Source organism: Sinohyriopsis cumingii, unplaced genomic scaffold, assembly GCF_028554795.1.
Source record: "Sinohyriopsis cumingii isolate HCF-2022 unplaced genomic scaffold, ASM2855479v2 utg000615l, whole genome shotgun sequence".
Taxonomy (NCBI): Eukaryota; Metazoa; Mollusca; class Bivalvia; order Unionida; family Unionidae; genus Sinohyriopsis; species Sinohyriopsis cumingii.
Genome location: NW_028315917.1, coordinates 735,237 through 757,014, shown reverse-complemented (window position 1 = coordinate 757,014; position 21,778 = coordinate 735,237). Strand labels below are relative to the sequence as shown.

At 34.4% G+C, this 21,778-nt stretch overlaps 1 protein-coding gene across 1 annotated transcript; it reads left to right on the top strand.

Annotated features, from left to right (window-relative positions):
* Positions 1-2,417: 2,417 nt before the first annotated feature.
* LOC149773752 (carbohydrate sulfotransferase 15-like) lies at positions 2,418-21,668 on the top strand. The gene is made up of 7 exons (XM_089946042.1): positions 2,418-3,009; positions 3,822-4,026; positions 6,934-7,050; positions 8,014-8,170; positions 13,863-14,019; positions 16,644-16,791; positions 18,189-21,668. The coding sequence occupies exons 1-7, from the start codon at positions 2,545-2,547 to the stop codon at positions 18,371-18,373; spliced, it is 1,434 nt and encodes a 477-aa protein (XP_089802168.1). The 5' UTR covers positions 2,418-2,544; the 3' UTR covers positions 18,374-21,668.
* The last annotated feature ends 110 nt before the right edge of the window (positions 21,669-21,778 follow it).

Genomic DNA, 21,778 nt, shown 5'->3' with positions numbered 1-21,778 from the left:
GCTACGTAATCTGTTCAGCTTGAACACATAACTGGGTCTGAAAAAGTAGGTCACTGTCCCCTCTTCTTTGACAGCAATAACTAGCATTACTAAAGCAAAACCCCGCAATAGCTCAACAATTACAAGTTGTTTTTTTTTAAAAATAATATTCGGGCCTTAAAAAGATGATGTAACATAATTTTCCTGTCTCTCCTAATATATATGCCATTTTGTATTTTTTCTTTCTTTCATAATAATAGGTTTAATTGCGATATCTGAGGTATAACTGATTTCCCCGGGTATAGTCACAATGCGATATCTGAGAAATAATTCATTGCCCCGGGTATACGGTCAGAATGCGATTTCTTGGGTTTCATTGTATTTCAGACACTTTGTTATTAACAAATTATAGAATAACATTCACTAAATATACTTTGTTCACTATAGAATATAAACGCATGTAATATTTCTAGCATTTATTCACACTTTTATGCCATCATCACTCACATAATACAGGTAAATTGTTAAATTAACACCTTCCAAATGATTTAAGCATTCTTTATTTTTATCGTTAAAGGTGGCATCACACAAATCTTTGCAATGAAAAAGACCAACCCTTGGCAGTTTAACTGAACTCAAATCAGTTCATTGTCTATTTATCCTTTCAACCCAAGAATTATATTATTCAAAAACTGGTAAAGTGTTAAAACACATCAGCTCTGAGATAGAATGGAAAATGTTGAAAAGAGAACAATTCCCAAAGGGAAAAACAAAAGAAATTACGTACTAAATCTGTCAGTTTTGTAACCGTTTTTCTCACCTAAATTATGAAAGTTGACACTTCCAGAAAGGCACAGACCTAAAGAACAGCAGGGCGTAATTACATTATTGGTTATTTAAATTAATGGTTAATTAGTTATCTAAATTAAAGTCACGGGTAGTCGTGTTGGTGTTTACGTACTGGAAATAGATAACATTCACTAAGATTTGATAAAGTATATATATATATATATATATATATATATATATATATATATATATATATATATATATATATATATATATATATATATAGTAACATTACCTCAGTAGTTATTTTTAATAACTCGTGGACCTTTTGATAACCATAGCATAAGCTTGTCTTTTATCATTGTGTTATTATTCGTCCTGTTGAAATAACATTTTAACACAAAGTGTTTTCTAAATGACACAAATAACAACTAGATATCAATATTTATACCACCAGCAAAAAAAAAAAAAAAAAAAAAAAAAAAAAATTATTGTACCGTTGCATCAAGTCTTAAGGTAAATATACTAACAACTTGTAAAAACTACACAAATAATTTTAATGTCAGAAAACGAATATCAGGTAATGTTGATATATAGGTGTAGAAGAAACAAAAAAGCAATCGCACAATGGAAGAAAGCTTAACATCTAACGGTGTCATATACAAAAACATAGAACATACTTGTCCAATTACTTTTACTAAAGCTCGTGGTTTCCGGGTAATCGTACGAACAATGTATGAGGACAAAAGTAGAATGAGACTGACTGGAGAAGCTAATTGCAGTCACTACAGGGGCAAGAATGAAAAGACGTTATCTTGCTGTATTTTTATCAGCACTGATGCACAGCCGTATTACCATATTTAAGTGGATTTTCGGTTGCCTATATTCGTAACGTTACAAACATTATTCGGGTCATAAGATGTTTCCCATTAGTCCGATAAATCAGGACCCAAACCTGTACATATATTGATGGAGGTTGTTTTATTTCATATTGATAAACAGGTTGTCAAGCATATGATTTGATCCGGAAATACTCTGTACATATCGCCAAAAGGGGCCCTTCAACTGACTGTAGCTCGTATGAGCGAGAAATACTGTTAAGTATTTAAAATGTACACCTTTGACTTGTTGCAGACAAACTTGCATGATTTAATGTATAGGTGATAGCAGACCCAATTCGTCCATCAGTACCAGTATAGGTCGGAGGGGTGAGTAGGTGGGGCTGATTTGTCGTATTAGTTTCCCATAAACCCAATAGTATTTTTGTTCTTTAATTTTTCTTTCGGCAACCAAACCTGTTTCCCCACACATTTTCTACAAGCTGCTATTAGTGCGATGAAAAGAATATTTCTGCAAAAATTTGGCAAATGAGCTTTATAAACAAGTATGGCATTGGGCAATTCAGTTTAAACCAGCCGCCGGCAATGATTTATGGGTCAGACTTAGGATAGAAATTTTTTTCAAGTGGCAGTCTTATTGCTCGAAAATGCCTTACATCCACAGGACATATATTTTAACCTGAAGGCAAGCACATATATGTATATAAACATTTCCTGTCTATCTTGACTGAAAACTGAATCACGTATTTTCCTTACTGTGTTATTTGTGCAGATCATCTATCGAGATAAATCTTTGGTTATGGAGTGAGATGACCGTAACTTTCTGTGGAAACGAAGCCATATGTAGATGCCGCCATTCATTAAAGAGAAACAATCTTTTAGAGACTGAATTTATGGAAAACCTGCAAAATTTAAAACTCGAACTTTTTTTATCAAAATGGTCACTCGTTGTAAGTCTATTGTGAAAACTTGCAGACAGTGGATTTTGCTTGTAATTATTTTTGTCATTATCTACTTGTCTTTTTTAAGTATCACGAGACAGTACCTTCAGCATCCAGTGGATAAAATCAACGAAAACGGTGATGATAAGAAATATATAATAATGAATACAATGCCAAAATGGGCACATTTTAAAGACATTAGCGACGGTGGCAGTTTTGTAAAAGATCCAAATGCTAAAACATCTAGAACCAAAACAAGGAAGGTAACTGAAACTTATGAAGACTCTCGGCCAGATTGGAATCAAACCGCTTTCATCAAAGAAAAGGACATGTTACAAATCGTTGATGACATTATAGCGAAGTATGATAGATTAGAAAGCTATAACTCAAAGATTCCATTAGACCCCGAAGTGGATAATCTAACATGCGTGCCAGGACTTCCGGAAGACATACTCTGTATGGTTGGTACATTTGTATCATTATGATTTGCCACTATTTTATTGCTCACATGTATTTCTCTAACACCAGTGTTTATTTCACAATCCATTCGTCTGCCCACTCGCCTCCTCCCATCTTTCTCTTTCTCTCTCATCGACGTCATCGTCTTCTTCATAGCGAAATATTTACCGGTCAACAGCTAAGCTTGACCTGTATATCAAGTGTGGTACAAAAGCTAGCATTAGTATGTCATATAGCACTTTGTAATTAATGATGACCACATGCTTTATAGAAGCCCAAAAGACAATTCCGACTTTATAACAAATAAACTTAGCTGTTAAACTTATAAAATAATGCCAAAAAATCATTTTTACTTTTTCTTTTGTTGAGAAGATGATGTATCGTCCGAAAAGCATGATGGTACTGTTAGATTACTGTCGAGGATCCTTTTCCACCAACAACACTCGTATATAGAGGAAGCTGTTTTAAATTTAATTCATGAAGAAAACAAATATACTCACAGACTGGATCATGTGGAAAAATAATACGTTATTATATATATGGAGATTCAAGCACCGACTCATCAAGAGAAAGTATAAAACTGTGATTTCCGTAGCAGTATATTTCTTGCTTAGCATTAAGTTCTGATACTTACAGGAATTATTTGTAGGATTTACAAGAATAGTGAGCTGTTTTGTCGTTCTTTTCAACCTAAAATTTGGAAATAAATTTGGATTGACAGAAAAACCAGGGGCTTCTCGGAATGTGTTAGATTAGGTCATAATCAAGGTATATTTTAAAATCTGAATTGTCTTTTTCTCTATCACATAACCAGAAAACCCCACAATTTCTTCCCGAGTTGAAATCTCCATGCTGGTACAAGGGATCAACCTTGAGATGCTTACCATATTTCCAGCTGATCGGGGTCAACAAATGTGCTACCACGGATCTCTATTGGCGACTTCAGTTGCACCCGCAAGTAGTCTGGCGTGAGCGAAAGGAACTCATGTGGTGGTCACGTGAGCGGTATGGAATATATAGTAAGTTGAGCATATGGCTAATGGATCAATCAATTTACTTATTTCACATAATTATCTAAGCATAAGCAAAACGAAAAATAGCTGTTCATAATTTTAATTTGCTTGCTTGAGACATATACTGGGGGCGTGAAGGGGGGAGGGTTCAAGGATAGTTATGCTCTGTTTGCTCATGAATAACAAATTAGCAACTATACAACTATACTTATAAATAGAAACCATTTTGAATGCAATTTAAAAAGCAAAAAAAAAGAAAAAAGAAAAATCGGAGAAAATGATAAATGTTTAAGTTCAACATCATTACGTTGGCTAAAATGTTGTGCAGATTTTATTGATTTGACCAGTTAGTGTGTGAGGTAAATGATTTTAAAACAAATAGGGAATTAGCAATCTAGATAGCGCTTTTCTTAAATGTCAATATTCATACATTTATCTTTACAAAACATTTTTTTGCAATCCTCAGAAAATAATTTTTTAAGTTAGAATGTCACCGGGTAGACTGCTGTTCCGGCCCTTGCTTAGGCTTGTTCGGTATACGTACATAATAAACAAAGAAACTATCTAGCAACATTTAAGATGGTGACTTGAAAATGTGAGAAAAATGATGGGGGATTATATAAACACTTGACATTTTGACTTATAACGCTGCTTGAAAATGTCGATGCTCATTGCATGTATCAGTTTAAAACATAGAGCGTGGAATTTAATACTCTTTTTTACTACTGTCTTAGAAACAATACGGGGAGGGAGCTACAGACTTTGGTTTCGTATAAAAATATATTGCTTCACAATTTTTTATTTTCTGTTTCTATCATCACGCTTATTATTGCCATTTGCACATATTTTCTAATATCAAGAAATGTTGTAAATTATTAGAATTATCCCTAAATATTGTGTACATTTTGTATCTAAATACACATATTTTCTGATATCAAGAAATGTTGTAAATTATTAGAACTATCCCTAAATATTGTGTACATTTTGTATCTAAATACACATATTTTCTGATATCAAGAAATGTTGTAAATTATTAGAATTATCCCTAAATATTGTGTACATTTTGTATCTAAATACACATATTTTCTGATATCAAGAAATGTTGTAAATTATTAGAACTATCCCTAAATATTGTGTACATTTTGTATCTAAATACACATATTTTCTGATATCAAGAAATGTTGTAAATTATTAGAATTATCCCTAAATATTGTGTACATTTTGTATCTAAATACAAATATCTTTTAAAATAGAAGAAAACAAATACCTCATTATAGAAAGACCTTTAAATATTAGTAAGTCAGCGACTTTTCTAATATTTTTTGAACATTTCTATTTTTAGTAAGCATCTTAGTATATAAGAGTCTTGCATATTTTGTTGCATTAAATAAAGCATTTCTACACAACGCATATTTTGTTAAATGAAAACATTTTCTAAACAAGGCAACTTTTTAAAAATATTAAAACATATTTTCTACACAAGACATATTGTTGCATGAAAGAGAGTATTTTCTACACAAGGCACATTTTGCTATATTAAAACACATTTTCTGTAAAACGCATATTTTGTTATATTGAAGCTCGTAATTTCTTCACAAGCCGATGAATTCGCCACAGAATACAATATTCCGCCCAACATTTTCTGGAGATTATGCAAAAAGTTGTTGACACCGTTAATGAATACTCTTTTACCAGTTGTTATTCATTATATATACCTATGGTTACTTGTTATCGTCTCATCCACGTTATATGTAGGGCTCAAGATGTTCAAATCAAGTTCTTTGATTATGATGATGACCATGACGATGACCATGACGACGATGATGATAATGATGATTATTATTATTATTATTATTATTATTATTATTATTATCATTCCCAACTTTAGCGTGGGAATATTATGATATCCTATGTTTCTCTGTTCAGCTGTTCGTAGCACTATTCTTCCTAAACCGCGTAATGGAGGTTCACCAAATTATGTGCATAGGGTGACCATATTGTAGCCATTGGCGAGAAGGGTGTGGTTTTCTGAACCCACTGGGGTTGCTAGGAGGTCTGAAAGGTCAAATATATAATAGTACGTATAATTACAGCCATTTTCTTTATTTGTAACAAACGTCATACATGAATTCGTGGGAAAAGGTTTCTAATATATGAACGGGTTTAGAGTTATGACCCACGTGTCCAGAGGTGTGTTGGTGTGTCAAACAGGTAATAAAACGCGTGGGGATTTGTTATTCCGATACGTGTTAGCAACTGTAGGTACTCTTCTTCTTCTTTCTCTTCTTCCTCTACTTCTCATTATTAATATTATTATTATTATTATTATTATTATTATTATTATTATTATTATTATTATTATCATTATTGTTGTTGTTATTATTTATCATTATTATTATATATTATTATTATTAGTAGTAGTAGTAGTTCTTCTACTTCTCATTATTATTATTATTATTATTATTATTATTATTATTATCATTATTATTATTATTATTATTATTATTGTTGTTGTTGTTGTTATTATTTATCATTATTATTATATATTATTATTATTATTATTATTATTAGTAGTAGTAGTAGTAGTAGTAGTAGTAGTAGTTCTTCTACTTCTCATTATTATTATTATTATTATTATCATTATTATTATTATTATTATTATTATTATTATTATTATTATTATTATTGTTGTTGTTGTTGTTGTTGCTGCTGTTATTGTTATTATTCATCATTATTATTATATATTATTATTATTAGTAGTAGTAGTAGTAGTAGTAGTAGTAGTAGTAGTAGTGAGACAATTCTGACATAAGCAGGGCTGGGGAGGAAATAGGTGCAAAGTCAAAAACATGTTTTTATTCGTTTTACGCAGCGACTTCTTGAGATTATATTAGTTTCTTCCTCTACTTTAAGGGTTCAACGTACAGAATGACAGCGATATTAAAACTTTAGATGACTACTTGGATTTTTTTGCTCCTGTTGCACAGAAAATATCTTCAAATATGTCCGCCAAGCTCGATATTATTGCAGGTATATCAAATTTGGATTCGGAGTTATTTAACAAGATGCAGAAATTATATGATTAGTGCACAAGTATGCGATAAATTATATAAAAAAAATTCAGTTTACTTATTTATCGGATTTGTCTGATACAGATCTTCGGTTCCGACTAGCATCGTGTTAAATGATGTAATATATGTGTTGTACACAAATGTCCGATGCTTTGTGGTAAGACCATATATGTTTCTGTGTTTTTTAAAGGGTACAAAAAGCCGATGTTTTATATGTTTTATATTCCTGTCCTCAAATCAGGTAGATGCGGACTTTTATAGCACACTCATTACAAAAAGAAATAATACAAATTAGGGATTGGAAACCGTATGAAGGGAAAGCCTTTTGAGAGAATTCTTTCATCGTACGAAACAAACATTAAAAGGCACTAGCAGCACTTTAGGCAGGGTGACTGTCCAAAATCAAATACATAAAAACGTAAATATAACATGTATTAACATACATTTTTTGTCAATGTTGAACAATGTAATTGGATTCTGCGGTTTTGATTCACCGTAACAAAACATTGTGTTAATACATATTTCTTCCTTACGCTTTTCGTGTTTGTAATTGTTCTTTGTTTGTGTCATCTGCCTTGAGCAAGGATCCAGCCAATGTCGAAAGCGCTTGGCCAGTTTCTCTAACATACCGTACCGATCTTGGTTATATTTAGTTTCTGTTTAACTATCATTTTTATCAATTTATATAACCTCTAAATTTTTTATTATTATTATTATTATTATTAGTATTATTATTGTTGTTGTTGTTATTATTATTATTATTATTATTATTATTATTGTTGTTGTTGTTATTATTATTATTATTATTATTATTATTATTGTTGTTGTTGTTGTTCTTGTTGTTGTTGTTGTTGTTATTATTATTATTATTATTATTATTATTATTATTATTAATGGTAGTAGTATATGTCTTTTTCTACAGGAGACGCGACAGCTTTCACTTTCTGGGATTTCATTGGCTGGCCTAAGATTCCACAGAATAAAGGTTTCCATGAACCGAAATATGTCACGCCTCATCTAATCCGACATATTAATCCGAATGTCAAGCTCATCGTCATATTTCGAGATCCTCTAGACAGGTAATCTATCTATTTGTCTGTCTGTCTCTTCGTCTATCATCACAGAATATGTCACTATTTCCCTAAAATATGACACAAAGCCGTTTATTAATAAGGTCTTGTACGTCTAAGGATTATTGGCGATTGTATATTTGTAAGCTTTCCCGATCGTAGACCAAAAGAGCCTATGGGATGGCTTGTTCTATTTGCCCTCAAGCCCCAGTTTGTTGCCACTATTCCTCCTAAATTCCTCCTTAATTACTACGAGGATTGCTATAAAACTTAACACACGCTTTCATTCAAAGGTGTAACTGTTATTATATGTAGTAATATGTTCAAACATACAATATGGCCGTCACAGTGACACTCTTGAAAGCATTTTTATCTCTTCTCCTCCATAAGCCGTGGTCATGTCAACATGTAATTTTCACTGACAGATCGATTGTGATGCACAGTTGGTCTTAAATGTAAATGGTGTCGATATGACATCTGTTATGGCCGTTACGACAGCCATCTTGAAAATATGACTATCGCTACTCCTCCTGAATGGAAATGTATATCGACAAGGAGTTGACACGACAGCAAGAAAAACCTTTTATTCAGACTGCAATTTTAAAGAATCCAGCGCTGACCAATTTCGACACAGATAACGTGCCAAAGGTGCACTGTCTTCAACCGTAAACACATTTAGAAGAATTTCTAGTTTTGGGATAGCGGTGTATCCGAACCATATCGTCTTAGTTCAATGCTATCCAATCCGTGTCGTCTTGGATGTTCAAATGACTTTACGGAACGTTTAGATATGATTCTAAAATCACACCTACACGATTATATTGTCTATCACCGATGGCTTCATGTAAGTATTCATAATTATCTTACTAAGTTTATCCGAAGCTTAGGCACCAGTGTTCTAAATAACCTTAATGAAAATCATATCACTTATGACCTATGCAGTCCCTCCTCGCCGTTAAAACTCGGTTTAGCCTAGACACCTTTAACTCCACACGAAGAGTCCTTTTTGCTCTAAGTGCTGCTTATGAGTGCAAAAGAGAACGGTACTGAGGCAAGTTCGAATTGAAACACGATTTGAAGATCTACTTCTCGTGTCTTTGCAACGGCAAATATTCTACTCAACAAGAATCTATTAGTATTCAATACAGTAAGCTTAGTGATTTTGGTGTCCTTTTTCAGCTGTAGCTGCAAGGTAGCCAGGGGTCTTTATATGCATTTCAGTATGTGAATCAACAAAATAATTCTGGTATCCATGAGCCAGCATTTCCCACATTTGACCATTCAAGTCCTACCGGTAGAAACTATATTGTGCAGTTAATGTTTTCCTTTTCCTTTGTTAATTGTACATCAGTTGCAGTGTTTATGACACCAAGTTCTTCATCACTGAGAGAATCTGCCATTTAGACCACACTAGTTTAGATGATATTTTGGACACAATATTCATCTCGCTGTTGCCATTTGGCACTAGCTTCTTTATTAACCTAATACCAGTGCGAACTTATTGTACTGTAAAGAGTGAATGCACACGTATGGATGCATGCTCATCGATGCCAATGAAAATCATTATGAACCCACCAATGGTTTTAAGTTTCTATATTTGCACATTCTTCCAATGCCATATCGGTCCAAATTTGAGAGAAACCTTTCCCTGACGTTTCTATAAGATGGTTTCATTGAAGACCGCACGCGCTGTATCTTCCGTCTTGCACGTCAGCATGGTAGACTTATCCCATGGGGCGAAATTCATTTGGAATAAAGCAACGAAATATAAGATCATTTGATAGTTAGCTGACAGTCGCATTTCTCAGTCTTCCTCTACCTTTGGATGGTCGACATATTATGAATCTGTTACAAAAGGATATCACAAGGAAACCAGTATCGAATATTGCCCCTTGTTTCCTGACTCAGTAAACAATAAACCACTGTTAAGAAAAGGTTTATCCACATCAACAGTAATGTAATATCTTTCTCATATACATTCAGTCTTTCCTATTTTCTCCCTCGTTGCATGATTTAAACTATGAGAAAATGTAGCATCTCCGTTTTGGTAGATTGTGGCAGAAGCACACTTGGTAACACAGTTTACTTAGATCGTATCTTTCTTGAGGTCACTGCACACATTTCTCCATCGTCTGCTTGGTTTTCAAAGCCCATTTACCCTGCCCTTTTCTAAAAAGGAGAAACGTTGAGAATTTGTTTTGCGTTTTCACGAAGTGACAGTTTTTGGTGCAAAACGGACATTTCAATTATGGACATGATGAAATACAAACAATAATTGAAGACGGGTATTCGTAATAGAACTTACACAGCGATATTGGTACACATTTAACGGAGACACAGTTGGAACAAATGAAAGATAAACACCTCATGAAGACACGTTAACCGGTCTAATTTTTATTGTGACGTCACTGCAAGCAGATGAAAAAAGGTCTAAAGAAAAAGTAAACAGGGGAAAAATGTTTTAGGAACCAGTCTGTACATGTTCGTTCTCTGATTCTGCATTTGTACCTCGGAAAATTAATAAATAAGGAGGATTTGATGTATCTAGTATTTAGCCAGCGAAAACGTTTTCTCAGTGGATCTGGGTCAGAGAGGTCAAAAGACTTTCTTATTAGACCATCAGTAATGCCTAAGTCGTCATCACTGACAATTTCAAGTTGTGTCTAGTAAAACGAATAACGATAAACATCAATAGGTGTGGCATCGGGTGTTTTCCACAGTTGAATTCAGATTTCGTCTTAGTGCAAAGAGAAGATTCATTTTTGTATTTTGGATGACTCTTAAATTTTGATCCTTTTGCTATATTCGTCTTCTGTGTTCATTATAATGTTCACCTCAATCGCTTTTCTATGATGTTGTAGCACCGCAATCGCTTTTCTATGATGTTGTAGCCTTTTCTTCACCACTCTACGTTTTAATCATGTCTTGTCTGTTTCGGTGCATTTGCCTTATTGACAGGTTTAAAGTAACTACCATTTTTTAAATAATGCCATGTTGTTTTCTTGTCTACATTTTGGACTTATTTTTTTTTTCCTACTGTATAAGAAACACTGCAAGTCATCTAATAAGCTTAAGCTTTTAAAATCATTTCGAGAAGGTGTCCGAATTTACCTTGAAAAACAAATGAAAGATAGCCAAGGAAAAAAATATTTGATAAGTCACCAGAGAGACTAAGAACACGAAAGTCAGACGATCTACATAGTTGAACATAGCAAACAACCCAACCTGAAAAACGATTAAAACAATTAAAGTCATTAAAAGCTGAACACTTAAAGAAAGTCAAGAACACACAGCAATAAACAAAAATGGAGAAATGATTCAAATTTCTCGAAATTCAAACAATCTATCTTTTACAGGCGGTAGCAAGACTGTTGTATGCATATTGTTCACTTGCTCAAAAACTGAAAGTTGTTTCTTACCAGTCTTAGAAATTGAGTTTCAGTTGCGAAGTATATTGAAACTAACACTGTACAAATTACAGCACCTAGATAAAATCACGCTTTTATCTTGCAACCCAGTATCAGACGTGCTTTAACAATCGGACGTGCTTTAACAATCAGACGTGCTTTAACAATGTAGCTAATAAATAGCACGGACTGTAACAACAAAATAATGTCAAGTAGATACAGTAAATCATTATTAATAAAAAAAAAAATATTATGCGAAATTAAACTCCCCTTTTGCTGTTGCAAGTTGCATTGTTTTGAAAGTACTATTTAGCTTTAAAATGTTCCATAATGAAAAAGAAATATTGAACTTTAAAATGTTCCATAAATAACAGAAATATTGCGCTTTAAAATTTTCCATAATAACAAAGAACTACAGAGCTTTAAAATGTTCCATAATAAAAAGGAAATATTGATCTTTAAAATGTTCCATAATAAAAAAGAAATATTGAACTTTAACATGTTCCATAATAAAAAAAGTACTATTTAGCTTTAAAATGTTCCATAATGAAAAAGAAGTATTGACAAAGTTGTAGATCATAGTTTCATAGTTTAATTCGGACAGTTCGCAATTGACGACCTAATATAACATACGCTTCTAGAATAAACGATTACATTCCTGATTTAACTAGAAAGCCAAAATAAAAGTTTAAAATCATAAAGACATATTTTCATTGGGTATAAAGCAGTATGTCAACAGCTTCAGGCTGTGTGATCGTAGCAACAGATGGATTAGGTGTTGCCGGATATCAAGCGGCGTAGTTGTTCCTTTGGGTTTGGGTGGGATTTATTGCAACAACTTTAATAGGATTTATTGCAAAGGCATGTAAGGAAAATAATGATGTACAAATATTTATAAAGCAAGACGAACAAATAGCTTTTACTATCAATCAGGTGAATGGCGTTCACCATCAGTCAGTTGAACAGTATCTATCATCTATCAGAAGAACAGTGTCGACCCATCAATTAGGTGAATAGTGCCGACCAATCAATTAGGTGAATAGTGCCGGCGACAAGATAAGCAAAGGCGACCCCGTGATGCAAAGTAAGTCAACAATGAGGAGTACATTTTGATATCAACCCAATAAAAAATATATATGCATATGGATAAAATTAATTAGAAATAAAATAAATAATATAAAGCTTCAAGACACTTAAATATTTTGAAGGAAAAAAAAACAAGAGTACGACAGAAGAATATAAATTAAAGGGGAAAATGATTTGGGGTATGTTAATTCAAATAGGAATGTTTGTCGTATGATTTGTCGAGACGCCGTGCTTTTTTCTATAGTAAGTATGCGGAGAACGGCCTGGGAGAGCATACGTCGATAATCATTAGAAGAAGAGCACAGATTACACAGAACAACCTTAAATATTAGCTGCTTAAATTAATCCGTTAAAAATGGAGTGTGATATTTTAATCTATAACTCAGTACAATGGAAGTCCGATATACTGCCTGAAAAGAGACTTATCTCAACAACTTCACTATCCAGTTAACAACAGAGAGAGGAATTATATCCATATCATTACAGAACACCTTGCATCGTTTTAGTGAATAAAGAAACACTATCTTTACTACATCAACGACAAAGAATCGAACATTACCTTTTAACAACTGGTAGATTAACAATTTATATACCACAGTGAGAAATCGAATGACTGCTGGCAATGACAAATGAAATAAGTATTGATACTGAATGCCAAATATTCAGTTGAAAAGTGCAGATCACACTGAGGAAACATTTCGCAGCGTGCATAATGAACTATACTGCAAAATTGTTAGATTCCAGTAAATCTATGGATATACGACAAAAATACCTGATAATGACCGTTTTCGAAACGTAATAATTCGATACTTACCTTGACCAAATCAATGACCCAAAACACTGTTTAAATGGTTACCAAATTAATAGACAAAAGGATTAACGGTAACGATGAAAATATCAAAGATTGTACTTGATTAGTTTTTGGTTTGCTTCGTGTTGTTTTTGTTTCTTGCTCTTTTGTGTTTCTTTACGGAAATTTTGTTTCATATGATGTTTACGTTCATACAAAAATTGCCACATAAACAGAATGAATATTTTTTTAGATTTCTCAGCATCTCTTCACGCTGGATAGCATTAAAACCTATTGTTAGTTATACATTTTATTATTTATTGGTGGCCAGAAGCGTCTCTTTTATTTTCTTGACGCCTATCATGCAATGAATATCCGATTTCATGCGATTGCTAAACATTAATTTCGGCCCTTTCAGGCTATATTCCCATTATTATCATCGAGGAAGAAATATCTTGACACCAGCAGGATTCCATAATGCTGTAGTAGAAGACTTAATCAACCTTCACACGTGCATTCAGAAGGCCTCCCTGCGGCATTGCCTGTATTCTTGGGAACTAAGAGAGAAAGTCAAGGTCGGTATGATATAACGACGATAAGTCGACGAATTTTCTGTTAAGATAACATAGGTATTTTATTTTTATTTTAAAAACATGACCGTGTTTCAATTCCTTTGAGTGGAAATCTAACAATTTAAAAATATCTATATCAGATTGCATCCTGTTGTTCGAGTCGTTGGGAATTAATTATTTATTTTTGTACTGGCACTGCGATATCACATGCTACTTATTAAACTACAAACAGACTTATATAAAGATTACTGAGTCATAATTTTATATTTCTGACCACTTCGTATGGTCTAGAATGTACCATCAACAGGCAAAGTCTGGATACTATACCTGGTGAGTTGTATCTCATATTCTATCTTAGACACTAATTACCAGGTACGGCTAAAGTTTAAATCAACCATGCTTTGCAAACTTTCAGACCGTTTCTTACTCCTTATCACCTTGTATACCTGTATGTGGTTTTAATGAATTCTTGGCACAACTCGCTGAAGTCCAAGCGAGCTTATAGCACATCCCTGCATATATTGGCTGTCTGGCTTCGTCAGTCCATCGAAGAGTGGTTGTTACCACTTTAGAAACCTTATTGTTATTTTTTGTTCAAATCAGTTGTGCAAGTTTGTACCTTCAACATCTTAGAAGAATTTCACTTTCGGCAAACTTTGCATATGATGAAGTGTTGCAGCGTCCGACTGTCTAATTTTCTTTTACTCTAGAAGCTGTATTTTTTTATCAGATTTGATCAAATATCATATCCAGGATTTTATTGTCGGGATCTCGAACACATTTAGTTATGAGTGATGTATGGTCTTATTAAATAGTCTTTCAAGACAACTGTCTAACGACACCTGATATTTCAGACGTGTGGATTGACTCCAAGATAGCTCCAATGAGAGTATGATGATTGACTGGTGTATTATGGATATGTCAGAAATCAACTTGTTTTTCAGATAGGGTTAACCCATGTATGAAACGAAAATATATAGGTAGATTACAACATACAGAAGATTCTGCCTCCTGTAAAGACTAATTCAGAATTACAACAGATATTGACTCCTGTGTCATTAATACCCCCTACTCATCAACATCACCCATGGATCATAACATGAAGACTGTATAGATCCCAATCCTGCAGACAGTATTTAGGTACACTGACTGGACACTAAAAGAAGAATGCACACGTGTAGCTGACATTTTTCTCTGGGCATGAAAAGACAAATGCCCATGTGCAGCTGACATTTGTATCTGGACCCACAAAGACAAATTTATTCGTGCAGCTGGAAATTTTCTCTGGACACAAAAAGACAAACCTACATATGCAGCTGACGTTTTGTCTCTGGAAACAAAAAGACGAATGTACACGTGTAGATGACATTTGTCTCTAGGACACATGCTTACAACAGAGACTAAAGCAGATGGCTGATATTAAGGGGTAGGATCAAAGAGTGATAACGTGTTATTTTACGACACATTTTACTAACTTCTAGAGGGGTGGGGGTAGAAAGAGAGAGAGATGCATATTAGGATAACGATGCTGTTTTTTGTATCATGATAAGAAAACCCTGATAATGATTAGTCCGTCAATTTTCGCACAGCAAAATTATACTTGCGTTTTGAACAGAATAAATGGTTGGATATACATTTCCAGTAATTAGCATAAACATAAAAAGGAAACTTATAATTTGTATGGTAAATTTTATCAGGTAACCTCATTATGTCCTGACAAGGCACGTACCTTCTTGAAAGCCTTCATTTTTCATCTCTATTCGCATGAGCCATGATAGCCATCCAATATGTGAGGAATCTAATTGTTTCAAATTGTTTTGAGAATCCATGCCAAATATTGACCAAGTAACCGTGCCCTGATTATTAATGAAGAGATACACAATGTTTCATGACCTGCATTTTTTCCTTGTTTTGTTTTGTAGCGGGAGGCATGCTATTGGGATGTGGGTATTCTCTGCGTGTAATAACATGCAGTTATATTTGAAAAGAAAAGCAGAAAAGCTGCGTGTTTTATTTTTTTCTCAAATATTCTTAAGAATTAGTGGTAGTCTTACCTAATGCTTGCAGTGGGTGGGTGGGGTAATGTGCTACATTATTTATTTTAAAATAAAATAAATATAAAGTTTGAATTTTATCTTAATTCGGATCATACAAGACAGGTAATTCTCTTTTTGTATTGTATATCTTGAAAAAGAATGTTACGTCTGATTTGTTGGCCGATGAAGCATCAAATGTTTTGATAATATTACAAACAAAATTCAGTGGAGAACATTTTATATCAATGAAGCATTCTGTTGCTGAGGTACTGGTCACTATGAATGATACCAGTGAAGCACTCTGCAGTGAAGTACTTGTCACAATGATTCTCTCGTAGGTAAACAAAAATAAACTGCATGTTATTGTCTGTCTTCAAATGTCTTCTACGCTGCTGATCTGTGGATGAAACATTATCGCATAAAGAAACTTTGACTTTTATAACCAATATCCAAAGTAACGTTACTGACCTTCTGACTTGTTAGAAGCATTTGTTATCGCCAAGGTACATATCTTCGACCTTGTTGCAGTTATTGGTTAGGCATCGTTTATAATTGAACCGTAAAATGTCACGTTGCCATTATCTTTTTTAGACACTCTACTCCGCGGGAATGTACTCTCTTCACTTGAGAAAATGGTTGGCTGTTTTCCCGCGAGATAGATTTCTCTTCTTGAAAACTGAAGAGTTTTCGGCTGACATGGCCGGACACCTTAGAATTGTCTTCAAACACTTAGGCATACGTAAGTGAAACACATGTCTATTGTTGAATTACTGCTTTTTATTTTCCTATCCTTTCTTTTCCTTTTCTGTTCTTTCTAATAATTTTCTTAAGCATGTCTCTCTGAATTTTTATATCTACATGCCGATATTCAGTTTCGCTACGGGGGATTCAACCAATGATAGACTGGTGGACTCACCCACCCATCAATCATACATTCATCCCGTTATTTCAGATTATATCTTTAATGTTTAATAAAGATGATTTTCTACGTATATTGTAAGTATTAATGAATTTAAATATTTTTGAGAACTTTCAAGATTTCAAGGAGACATAATATAGGAGTGTATACAAAAGACCATATTTATATGTATTTAATTAAATGTTAATCATATTTATTGCACAGGGACAGTGTGGTGCAAGGGGGTGGGTGGAAGAGGCTATTGTGTTTTAGCGCCAGGTCAAAGGGGTGATGTCGGATTTTTTTGTAGCTGAAATTATCATTGTATTATTTCACCTTCACTTTCACCTCTGTCTGCGTGGGTTTGGGTCTCGAACTCGGCCATTGTGGGTATGTAAGAAAGCTTGCCAGTAGCTTCTCGTGCGTCGGTGGTTCTTTCCGGGGTTCTTCCTCCACCATTGATACTGGCCGCCATGTATAACCTATCTTGTGCTGAAAAATGGTGTTTAAACCTATAACAACAACAATAACAATCACCTTCACTTTAGTGTAACGGGGGCGTTTCCACACAAAACTTATGTCTCGGAAGTGGGAGGTTATGAAAAGGATGGAAAATGGCATTACGAAACTGTTGTATGTAGCAAAGAAGAGACGCCAATAAAGAACTCGGCGCTTCGTCAGCGGAGCCTCGCGAAGCCAATGCACTGAGAATACAGAAAAAAGTGTCTCTAATGAAGAATATAGGACAGCATAAAACACTTTCATAAAAAAATAACTCACAGAAAATATATTTTAAACAGCAATCAAAATGTAAACTTAAAAGAATTCCTACTGATCAGAAAAACTGATGCAATTGATAATATGCATAATTTATAGAATTATAAAATTATGCGATGCAAACTGTTTAATGCGATATTTTAAGATATTGATTCACGCACAAACGTACGTAGAGACACAGACACATATATACTAATAGATGGACGTATGTTAAGACAGAGAGACAGACAAACATATAGATCAGCACTACATTGTTTTACAATATCCATACAAATGCTGCATTTTCACGATGAAACTCCGTTATAGTCATAAAAGTAAACTTCTCTAAAATATGACTGCGTATCCTGTAAAATAGATACGTTATCCTATTCCAATATTTTAATTTTGACTACAAATTCATAATGATCAATTTAATAAATTAATTTTATTTCGATCACTGAAAGGGTTTTCTTTTCTTGTAGGTCAATTGCCAGATGACAAAATAGCCAGAATTCTCAAACATCCTAGAGGAAATGTAGGGCCAAACAAAATGAAGGCTATACCTATGTGGAATATTACAAGACGTATTCTGTCCCGTCTGTATACCCCATTTGTACAGGAATTGGCTATGATTCTCCAAGATGAGAGATTTCTGTGGAAATATTGACTCCTGTGAAACTTGAAGACAATTTTACATCTTTCTAGATTTATCTCACTTGTTTTCTTTTTGAGTAAAATGAAAGGCTGTACATTTTATATTCAACATCCTGAAAACACAGTACGGGAACTGATGACAAAATCATTTGCATTTTGAGCAAGGAACAATCAGTCCATTTTTTCTGCCTCTACCGCCCTCCTCCTAATAGAAAAAACAAACCGACTGAATCTCTCATTTGAGCAGTTTCCGAATATCCTAGAGTATGGAAATTTGATAGCTGGCAACCTGATTATTACAGGAGATTTCAACTTTCACTTTGACTGTCCTGGAAACCAATACACATAAAATCTCCTAGATTCCATTAATGTTTTCAACCTCAAACAATCAGTTTACAACCCACCCACAAACATGATCACATTTTAGACTGGATTCTTCATAGACCTGATGATAATATTCTACGGTCCTCCCTGGTATCCCACGAACTTGCATCAGATCACCTCTGCATTATATGCCAGCTTGATGTATCAGTCCCTAACCCTCCACCTTTATTTGTTACTAAGAGAAACCTCCGTATGATAAATAGAACCAAATTAATGTATGACATTCAAGCAAACCTAGCAACATGCTTACCTCCTACAGCAAAACAACTCGATATCTGCCTGCGTTCATTGCTCGACAAACATGCCCCAGCCACCAAGTGTAGAATATCAATTCAAATGTGTTCTCTGTGGTATAGCAGTGTTAGGGACCAGCTTCGCACGGCTAAAAGAGACCGCCGTAAAGCTGAGAGTCTTTTGCTTTCCACCAGACTCACTATTCATAAGCAAATCTATGAAGCCACTAAGAAGAAAGTTACAAACGTAGTCCATGCAGCGAAATCGACCCACTACTGTACTAAGATCATGGAAAGTTCCAGTTGCAGAGAGCTCTTCGATATTACTAACAAGCTAATGTCAAGGAACAAATGTACACCACTTCCAACTACCTTCTCTCCAGTCGACCCTCCATTACAGATAAGCTTGATAACACAATTTCAGTTGACTCGTTGTCACCATACAATTGCGATACAGAATTTCAGCGGCAAACATTAGCAGCATTTGAACCTGTCTCTATAGATTTACTACGTACAATCGTGATGAAGAGTGCACCAAAGTCATGCGAACTTGATCCAATTCCAACATCACTGCTGCCTGAGTGCTTAGATCCTGTATTGCATTCACTAACTGATGTTATTAATACATCTCTCTCATCTAGGGAATTCCCATCATTCTTCAAAACTGCCATTGTAAAGCCTCTGCTGAAGAAGCCAACATTCAACCATAACGATCTAAAGAACTGCCGCCCAGTTTCTAATCTCCCATTCATATCAAAGATCTTAGAAAATGTTGTTCTATCCCAACTGTTATCTCATCTGAATTCGAACAGTCTTTTCAGCAATGTAGAGTCTGCATATCGCCCTTGCCACAGTACTGAAACTACTCTTCTAAAAGTAGTTAATGACATTCTCTCTGCTTTGGATAGCGGAAAGATTACAGTCCTCACCCTCCTAAACTTGTCTGCAGCATTTGACACAATAGACCATGATATATTACTTCACCGTCTCCAGCATGTATTTGGCATTCATGATACAGCCTTACTGTGCTTCAAGTCCTACTTGGTCAACAGGACACAAATTGTGTCCGCAAATGAAATACACTCCAGCCCAGTTGAACTATGTTGTGGTGTTCCACAAGGGTTTGCTCTTTAACCTGTTCTCTTCATTCTATACACTCAGCCGCTCTCATAGATCATCATTCAATGTCTCACCAGTTGTACGCTGACGACAACCAGATATACAAATAGAGCCACCCAACTGAAGTTGATGCTACCATCCTAGGTGTAGAGAGGTGCATTTCTGATGTGAAATCATGGATGACATGTAACAAGCTGAAGATGAATGATGATAAAACTGAGGCCATTCTGATCACAACACAAAGACTTCCTCTTTCATATCCTTCACCTCAAAAAATAAATATCAGCAACACCAACATTAAATTCACACAGTCAGTTTGAAACCTATGTGTTACTCTGGACAGTACTCTCACACTGCACCAACATGTCATGAACACATGCAAGGTTGCATATCTTGAGCTGAGACGAATCAACTCCATTCGCAAATATCTTTCAGCTGATGCCATTAAAGCACTTGTGTGTTTATTAGAACTTTCAAGACTGGTCTATTTTAACTCAGTTATATCTGGTTCATCTCAATAGGTACTCCTGAAACTTCAAAAAGTTCAAAACACAGATGAGCGGATCATCCTTAGAGTACGACGATCAGAGCACACCTCCCCGTTGCTCTTTATTCTACACTGGCTATCCATTCGACCCAGAATCAAACACAAAATTTGTTCTTTGTGCTACGCTTCACTGACGGACTCCGGTCCAACATACCTCTCCGACCTCAACCATGTGTATACACCAGCAAGATACTTATGCTCCTCTTCTGACAATCGTATACTCATTATTCCCAATATGAAAACGAAGTCATATGGACGACGCTCATTTGCATACCAGAGCCCAGCAACGTGGAATGAATTGCCCACTGAACTTAGACACAAAGACAAAGTGATCCCATTCAAGAGTGGTCTTAAAACTCACCTATTTCGATTGCAAGAGCAAACTTAAAGACCTAATAGTGTTTCCTACCTTAAATATTTTCAGCTTGTTTTTATGTTTTCTAATTTCATGTTGTTTGTTTTTTGTAATCATATCATTATATATGTTTTTATTATGTTATAGGTGTTGTCTAATGTTGTAAATCGCTTAGAGCTTCTAAAGATTAGGCGCTATACAAAGTCCTCATTATTATTATTATTATTATTATTATTATTATTATTTTAAATTATATCTTTTATGAAGGACACATATTCCAGTGATACATTGATCGTGAATTCAGAAGGACAGTGTCTGTATTTTTACTCTCTCTGTGTGTGTGTGTGTGTGTGCTTCTGGGCAATCTGTTTTTACTATAGTTAAGGGATACCGAAATTTATCATGGAAGAAACAGCTTCCAATTTTAGTAAAACTTAGTTTCGTTTCATATAATTCTTACTATGAGGTGAAACTGTAAACTATGTGACGTATCCGCTATAGATAACATTATTTAACCTCAACAATGCGGCAACACATGGGTATTGTTCTCTAAAAATTTTATGGTATAAAGGACACGTTTCTAATGTGGACAAACAACGATTGGTTTTGTCGATTCTCATTAAATTCGATGGAAAATGTACCATTTAGTAAATATAAACATGTAAAAATTTTCCTCTGCTCGATTTTCCTCATCATCTTTTCACATGCTTTAATAACATTGCTTTGAGTGTCGATTGAAACAGTTCATATTACGAGTCTGTCGTCTCTTTGGGTGTGAAT

Excerpts from the sequence above, each read along its gene's own strand:
- LOC149773752 (XM_089946042.1), top strand. The coding sequence starts at position 2,545 with ATGGTCACTCGTTGTAAGTCTATTGTGAAAACTTGCAGACAGTGGATT. Across the intron at positions 8,171-13,862 it reads TTTCGAGATCCTCTAGACAG|GCTATATTCCCATTATTATC; the intron begins GTAATCTATCTA and ends CGGCCCTTTCAG. Across the intron at positions 16,792-18,188 it reads CTTCAAACACTTAGGCATAC|GTCAATTGCCAGATGACAAA; the intron begins GTAAGTGAAACA and ends CTTTTCTTGTAG.